The sequence below is a fragment of the Silene latifolia genome, chromosome 1 (assembly GCF_048544455.1).
Source record: "Silene latifolia isolate original U9 population chromosome 1, ASM4854445v1, whole genome shotgun sequence".
NCBI classification, from domain to species: Eukaryota; Viridiplantae; Streptophyta; class Magnoliopsida; order Caryophyllales; family Caryophyllaceae; genus Silene; species Silene latifolia.
Window position 1 is genome coordinate 130,859,262 of NC_133526.1, and position 9,079 is coordinate 130,868,340.

At 35.3% G+C, this 9,079-nt stretch overlaps 1 protein-coding gene across 1 annotated transcript; it reads right to left on the reverse strand.

The window, feature by feature from the left end:
• Positions 1-5,018: 5,018 nt before the first annotated feature.
• On the reverse strand, positions 5,019-5,600 carry LOC141655998 (uncharacterized). The gene has a single exon (XM_074462971.1). The coding sequence runs from the start codon at positions 5,598-5,600 to the stop codon at positions 5,019-5,021; it is 582 nt and encodes a 193-aa protein (XP_074319072.1).
• Between the last annotated feature and the right edge of the window lie 3,479 nt (positions 5,601-9,079).

Here is a 9,079-nt window from a genome sequence, read left to right on the forward strand (position 1 = left end):
CAATTGTACAATTGACAAAAATAAAATGGACTCCATATTACACATCAAAACCGAAATTGGTGGGCAAGTGTTAGAAGTTTTGTCTTTTTCCATTTGTCTTATTCATTTGTCTAATCTGCTTGATAGTGACATGACTATGGACAAAGGCTTACACAATTTGTCTTGTGAAGACTAAAAGGAAAAAGAAAAAATGGTCATAAGACCATAGAGGCCACCGGTTTTTGTAGAGGGAATTGAGAGGTTTTCTCAATTTTATTCATTCTTATTATGTTTTATGAAAAACAATACCTTCTCTCTCTTGTTCTTCATAAAATTCATTTTTATGAATCTAATTTGTACAAATCAAACACTAATAATACTAGTAGTAGTATATGAGTATTAGTAACCGATTTTAAGGTAAACCACATTACAAATATCTAGTACATGTTAGTTTGTGGGATTAAGGGATAGTCTTGGGTGCTACTTATTGGAGGGCTTCTATTTTGAAGTCATGAATGTTCATCCATTATTGAAAAGCTCAAGAACTAACAAGAAGGAGATCTTGTTGGTGCCCATAAGACCGAAATTATCATAGTAAGGGTTGATGATTTCTTCTCTTTTAATTTAAGTTTGCATGCATAAGATCTAAGTTTTAATTTTATGACTAAATTAAAATTTAACATATATGAATATGTAAATAAATGAGATAAAGATTTCCAACAGGCGCATCTTAAATATCCAGATCTAATGAAATAGATCTCCATGGATATTAGCATTATAGTCAAGAGACTTATGTGATAAATTTCTTGACTCGTTCAAGCTGTGTAACAATTAATATGATCTCTTGTGCTTCCGCTGCAGGATCTATTAAATATGCTAAAAGCTGCTCTCGTCGGGACTTATCATATTGAGAATATGAGAAGTCATTACCAATCATTTCCTAGTGAGTGTCACTAGATAATTATCAAGAGCAACCTTGAGTACTTGAGAAGCACTGAGGATTTACTCTTGTAGTTTGGAGGAATTTGTGAATTATGTGTAAAAGGATTACACGTAAACATTCCTATGCTTATAAGATGTTATGGGCCTCGTTAAAGAATGGTTAGCATATAAGAGTGCTATGTGCATAAAGAATAATATGTATAAGAAGTTATACATATGTGTATAAGAAGTTATACATGTATATAACAAACATATATGAGGAGTCATACATAAAAGATGTCATATGAAGGATGTGTATGTATAAGTGTTATACGTACAAATCATGAACGAAAGTTAAGTACATTACAACATCCGATGTTGTAAGAGAGATAGTTGATAGCCGGAATTTAATGGGACTAGAGTAGTTCTGTTAACCGAATATTGTATCCCAAGAGACTGTGAAAACAGTGGGAGTGTTTGACTGGCTTTAGAACCAGAGTCTAAAAACTTGTTTAGACATGTACTTAGAAAGGCTCTATGTGATGAAAAGATTGCATAGAACAAAGGAAAATAGCAATGGAAATAGGATTGATGCAACTGTTGCTAATCCTCTAACCAAAGCCGTTGGTATAAGGTAGACATGATGGTTATATCATTTCAATGTGAATTGAGGAGTATACCTTAATTGCTAAAGATCGTTATGTAAATATTGGATAGAGTATTGATATTTACATAAGTGATGATCGCATTCATTGTTAGAGTTTCTTTAAGAACTCAATTATTCAGTTTGACTGAAAACATTGAATACCTTGTTTATCTGAATAAGTTGTGGAGACAATGTTGAACACTATTCAAGTGAAGAAGATGAACATTATATTTTGTCCCTAGTCACTTAATGAGGTGACGTCTTGGAGTGACTAGATTGTAAGCCGATTGATGTTTGTTCAACACCATAAGGTCATACGTGATGACTAGTCGATTACATAGGCAGAGCGTGTGACACTTTGCCGGACAGTGACCTTTTAGAGAGTCCCTAAGTTCTATTATAGACGCCTGGTCGTGGCAGGGATCTCTAAGATGTTCCAATGAGTCGATTCTTTTGAATGGAGACTATTATCTGAGCAAGTGCAGTTTCCGAGTGACTTTGGTCTTTGTCCTAGGTCGTGCCGTGAAAGGAGGCCAAAGGGCATTTACTAGGTCATGGTGATCTGTATTGTGCAATAGGATAGATAGGGCAGACAGGAATTGTCCACCCATGTTGGGTAACTATATCTCAAGGCCACTCGAGGAGTTAATGACTACAAATGCGTGGCCACGCTCGGAAGTAATCTGTGAAAGATTTTTCCGGTCAGGTAGTCAGACTCCCGATCGAGAAAACCACTCGCGATATGTTCATGTGCAAGTGCGACCTGAAAGACACCTTGCATTGAGTGGGAGATTGTTGTTAAAATGGACAAGAGAATCGGTAACACACCCTTGTACAGTACAAGCAGGATATTGTTGGGATAAGGAGTTATCCACAATTGTGTGTTATAATCATCGCACAACTTGTCTCGGACAAGTGGGAGATTGTTGGAGTTTTGTCCTCCACAATAGTGCATGATAATATTATTAAATCTCATTTAGAAATATGCATGGATATTCATTGGCAATACTAGTCAGCTGATCAACGTATATCGGTAACGGTTGGCCAACTATGGTTTGATGTTAGTGTCGTGAGACGGCGGTATTCAGCTGATCCCTTTCGGTCACACCTAAAGGAACGAGCCCCAACACGAAAGCTAATTAATTGTATGAGATACGGTTTAAATTAGTCCCTTGATAAAATAACTAAAAGGTTAGTCGATCAAATTGATTTAGAGAGATATCGAGTTGTGAACTCGAGGTGCGGAAATTATTATTTAATTATGCGATAATTGAATAAATAATTATTTGAGACGAGAATTAATGATTAAGCAGTTAATTATTAAATTAGTACTAATTGACTAATGTGATTAGTATTGGTACGTAAAAATATATGTGTAGCGGTACACGTATATTTACGGAGTGTTTTATTCGATATTAATCGGGAAGTATTTAAACATAGTACGATGTTTAAATAAAAATTTACACGTATTTGTGCGACAAATATTAGAACCAAAATGGACCCGTAAATGGGACAATTGGACCGTGTAAATGGAGTGTAGTGGATGATCATGATCATTACACTTTGCTTGTTATTCTTCCATAATATTGTCATATGATCATGTGCATGTGATAAATATTGGAAAAAAATTATAACAAGTTGACTCCCTCACTCCACCCGCCACTTTCCCCCTTTATACACTCCAATTGTTGTTCATTTTTACACTACTTCACTTGTACACTTTTGCATGTGAAAAATAATTTGTCTATCTCTCTAAAAATCATAAGCTTTATTTTTACCAAGATTGTTAGTAAAACAAAATAAATACTAAGAGTGTTAGTATTATTTACATAATATTCAAGGGTTATATGGTTAATTTCTAGTTAAAATTAATCATATGAGTTGGAGGCTTGTTCTTGGTTGCAACCTAAAGGAGCTCTTCTAATTTGAAGATTGGATGATCTTGTCATTCTTAATAGCTCAAGAACAACCAAGATGGGTGATCTTCGTTGTGCCCAAATACTACCATTTCTCAATGTAAGGAAATTATTTTTCCTTAAACTTTCATTTTTATGCTTTTATATTTGCATGCATGTTACATAGATCACCAAAATGATAAATTATGAGATAATTTAATTTTTATTAGAGAGTCTAGTATGGATCTATGATCTTTCAGGTCAAAGGTCTGAGGGGCTCTGGTCTTTCTGACAGGGAAGGGAAGTTTTGTTTGTTTGGCCATGAAGCATGTGATGCAGGTCATGTCCTTGTGGGAAGGGGGACTGTAGTCAATGCCTGGTATATGTTTTAATTTATCAATGCTAGCATGTTCTAACCTCAGGTGCCAAATGTTTTCATTAAAATTGGACAGTTGATTACATTGATTAGCATTAGCATTACATGAACCCAGGAATATATTCTCTGGTTCCTTCATTCCATTTTTAATTCCAAAATAGGGGTTAATCTTACATGGTCTATGCAAACCACTACTGTCCTTATTTAGTAAATAATAGATGCCCCTTTCTTCTCTGCCCAAAGCTTTAATCTTCCTGGTGTGAGAGTCCTGTATGACACACATATGCTCATAAAATGTTACTACACATTTCTCATCCCTTATGAGTTTTTGGACTGACAGGAGGTTATGTTTAAAGGTAGGAACAAAGAGTACTTTGTTCAGAATCATGCCATTTTATAGTTGAAAGGTACCAAAATGGGAAACAACAGATGAGACTCCATTTGGTAAGTTAATTTTTGGTTTTGATATTAATTGAGTGTAGTTTTTCAAGAGACCTAGATCTGAGATCATATGATCTGAGGCCCCTGAATCTATTATGCACTCCATGGACTTATTGCATATTGTAGGTGAATTTGAGAGAGTCATACCTGCAAAATTTGCTTCCATCTCATCTTCTGTTTTTGGGTAAGTCATACCCTTTCCCTTCTGGTGGTTCAGCAATTGCTCAAACTGAGCTGTTGTCAGTGTGATGGCTCCTGCCATGCCCCCCATATCCTCAGCTTCTCCTGATGTTTGAGCATTGGTAGCCATCTTACCTTTGCTTGGATAGCGTGGAAACTTTCCTTTGTGCATTCCAGGCTTATAGCCTCTTGATGCAGCTCATGCATGTCCTCCCCTTGGTTGGATAGATCTTTACTTTGTAGGGAAGTATTGGTGCAGGGCATGCCCTACTGGGTATCCTTCAACAGTCCAACAAGAGCTCAGGGAGTGTCCCTTTTTCTTGCACTTGGTACAATAGGGGATGTTCTCTTCATTTCTCTGGTTGGCATAGAATGCAGTATTTTCAGCTTCCACCTTCACACTGCTCTTGTAGTTCTTTCTCTGAGCTTCTTCTTGTTGAAGGATAGCCGCAGCTTCTTCTACACTTGGTAGAGGGGACATCATGAGGATATTGCTCCTTAAGGTGGAGTAGGATGAGTTGAGTCCATTGAGAAATTGGAAAAGCTTCCTCTCATTCTGTTCATTGAGGTGAGCCTCCAATCAAACACCAATTTCAAGAGTCATGTGACTAATTGGTGGCCAGTCACTCATGAGCTCTATATTCTGCCAGAGAATCCTAAGTTCTGTGAAGTACTCACAGATACTTTTGTCCCCTTGGTCCAAGTCCTTTAGCTCTTTATTGAGCCTGAACTTTCGTGCACCATTGCTTACAGAGACATGTCTCTGTAAGTAGTCCCAAATTTCTTTTGATGTGGGAGTGTACATCACAGATTTCCTGATTGGTGGCTCCACATTGTGAAGTATCCAAGCTATGAGCTGGCTGTTGCAGGTGATCCATGCTGCTTCCCTCAACGGATCATCAGTTGGTTTCTTCACCAGGTCTGTCAACATTCCCAGCGTCCTCTTGGTACAGAGGGCTATCTTTATTTGACGTTTCCACTCAAAGTAGTTGTCGATCCCAGAGAGTTTGGTGTCCACCAATATAGGGTGTGAACTCTCAGCTGGGTGCAAGTACAATGGATCTGAAGTTTCTAGGATGGCAGTAGCAGTGGGAACCAGATTGCTATTTGGATTCACCATTGTGGTGTTGATTGAAGTGTCAGATGTGGTAGTGTTTGTCATACTGTTAAGACAAGGGTTTTTAGGAGGAGATGAGGAGGATAAGGTTGGATGTGTTTGCTCCTAACCAAACCTCAGCTTAAATAGGAGAAATCTGTGAGATGAACCACAGTAAATGCTCAACAAGAAATACGGTTATCAGTCTCCTCAATCCTGAGGTGCTCTGATACCATGTTGATTAAATGCTATGTTGAGTTCATAGTCAGGAGTAGAAGACTTCTTGTTGAGATAGGATTTTGTGAGATATTTTGTATTGAATGAATAAATCAGAGTACAAGCATTACAATGTATATACACCTACATTTTGGTTATTATCCAGGGGATAATTGTTCTACTCATAAGATAAGAGTTCTAGTCTTAATCAACTTAATGTACACCTAATTCCTAGCATACTCTATAGTTACCCTACAACTTCTCTTTTCCTTCTTTGATGTTTTCCTTGTACTGGTGGACCATAGTTTATGTGGCTGCTCTTTTCTCTACAATACTGAAATTTAATTGAATTAGGGTTTGAGAAATTGAGAGATTTGGGTAATTTTCGAAAAATTAGGAATTTGATTTTTGAGATTATGTACTATGGTAGAACTGGAGAATTCCAGATAATGTTTGGTTGATTGCAGTCCATATTGAAATGGGTTCAACCAGTTTTGTCTCACCATTTCGCTGCCCACCAGCACCTCCACCGTACCACCACCTCGCTAACCTTATGGTTGTTCTTTTGTTAGTTAGTTGTTTGATTTTAATTGGTTTTACATGTTGTCTTTTGTTAATTATTTTAATTTCAGTTTTATTTTGTGGATTGATCCAGTTGTAATTCCGATTGTAAAGTTTTCTTTCTCTGGCAATGATGTTGTTTGCATTGATTATTGTTACGTTTTCTCGTCTCTTTGGCGTTTCTATTTGCCATGGGATTTGCTTCTTCGACTGCTTACGCATTCACAACAGTTTTCGCTCTCGCTCCTAGCTTGCCTCCTCCTCCCACCGCTCTTGTTTGTATATATATATATATATATATATATATATATATATATATATATATATATATATATATATATATATATATATATATATCGACATTCCCGATCAATTTGTGCTCTTTGTTGTTGTACCTGCCATTTTGACTTCGATTGGAGTAATGATTAAATGAGCTTGATGTTATTTGAAGCATTACTTTATCAAAATTATTAGAGTTCCAAGAAAATTCAATGATTAAACTTGCATTCTTTGATGTTGATGCTGTCATTTCTATTTTGATCAGGGTATGTTGTCAATTTATGAAATTCTTTATGTAATTTGCAGCTTCCTCTGTCAAAATTTGCCAATCTTTTCAAAGTGTTGCTCATCAGAAAGAAGGTGAGGTTGTGGCATTGATCCACCCAACTTAGCCAGGTTGGTGTTACAGTCATCACTCACATCTTCAAGATAGTTTATTTGTAATTTTTATGTAACGTGAGAAGTAAATGTGAAGGTCTGGTCTGTCTGTTTATTAGTCAGTGTGGAAGTAAAAGTCAGTAAGAAGCTCTTGATATTGTTCTTGGCAGACAGAATGGGCGAGCTTTCACACTTAAGGTGCCTTGCATCTTTTTTCTTTCATGTGATTAAAAACAGTAAAGTCGTCTGTATGTTCAAGTTGACTTAAACACCTTATAAACATCCAGTATTAACATAACATATATTGCTTGTTTTTTCTTCGTACAACAGTAACAACACCAAGGCCAGTGACGACTCCTTTGGTGAATCCTAGTCAATATATTACTGCTTATTTTTTTTCTTCGTATAAACATCGAGGCCAGTGGCTATTCGTTTGATGACTCCATGTTGGTACAAATTAGATGATATCGACGACAAATTTAACTCATAGACTTATTATTTTGTAAGATTTATTATTTTTAATAATTGTGGATCAATTTATATGATTTTATTGTACCATAGTTTAGAAAGTTATAAGATTGACTGATCTTGTGCGTTTATGGTGATGATGTAATCTAATTTTAATTTTCGATTAAGTTTTATCTAGGTCTCAATTTCTTGAATTGTATTTTTTTTTGTTTTAAAGAAATACCCAAGAGACCGGTTTTATTCAATCACTGGTTTTGGCCAATAACTGGTCTATTAGTCTCTTTTTAAAGAGAGAGGCTTTTACACAAAATAGGTTTCTTTGTCATAATCAAAGAAACCGGTTTAAATTACCGGTCTCTTAGGCTAAGACACTTATGAGCTAGAGATCGGTTATAAACCGGTTTTTAAGGCTTTTTTTAACCGGTTTCTTTGGCTTATTTTGTAGTAGTATTATGTTTAGAATTTAAGTAGTATTTTAGAGAAAACGTTTTTTTTTTTAAAAAGATATCTATTAAGACCAATTATTTTTTTCATTTTTTTACTTATAGGAAAAAATATTTCAGTACGTAGATAACTCGCCAAATGGGTCCGCCACTATCTACATGTTCGAAGATTGGTTACCTAATGTCCTTACTACTGAATACTTCTCTTTTTGATTGATTTCGTTGACCTTCTACATTAACTTCATAGTAGTTATCAAAAGACCAACTTGGACTAGTTTTCTTTTCAGTTGCGTATTCCTCAACGAACAAAGCTCTATCTTCTTCCTCAATATTTATTACCCACACCTTACAAACTATAGCCATTTTTACTTTGGTAAACCTAGGCACAAAGCAGAGAAAGCCTAACCACAAAACCTAAAAGTAATTAACAAGACAAAGTAATACTAATGAAGGTCTAGCACAATGATGAAGGTCTAGCAAAGTATCTGAAACTAATAGTGAACAAAAATCGGAATATGTTGTTCATGAAATACATCAAATAAGCTAGTAAAGTTTGCTGATAATTATACTCCACTAACTAAGACGGGCAAATAAAGATTAAAGGAAGCAAAATTTAAACAAGATGTTAAAAATAGAGGATACGTGAAAATAACAGGGATGGATGTCCAAAATGCTATAGTTCATACAAAATAAATAAAAACAGTTAAAATTGCATGAATAAACAAATAGAAAGCATAAATGTAAGGAAGTTACTCGATCTACCATTAACTACTTACATATTGAAAGACTTCACATGTTATTGCGGTTAATAAAAAAATTGTACACACAAACCCTAGAAAATTGAACAGTATAGTAAAAAATCATGTAAGTCAAATCAGAAACTAGCGTAAATTGAAATGCACTAAAAAAATGCACTAAGACGAAACATAATCAAAAGAAAAGCCACACAAAAGTACAGAATAAAGTAAAAATAGAGAGAATTGAAGAGAAAAATCGAAGAACGAGAGTTAGAACATAAAGTAAAGAGATTAAAAGAAGAAGAAGAGGAGAAGGAAGTCATGAAAGTACCTTAAATTGCAAACTCACCCGAACTTAATTTATAATATTATTAACTAATTAAGTAATTAACGTAGTGCTTACTAATGCAGAAAGATTTGGTAGTGATCACTATCACTTATCTGAAATGCAAGATCTCTACAA

Coding starts and splice junctions, on each gene's coding strand:
- LOC141655998 (XM_074462971.1), bottom strand. CDS start 5,600: ATGACAAACACTACCACATCTGACACTTCAATCAACACCACAATGGTG.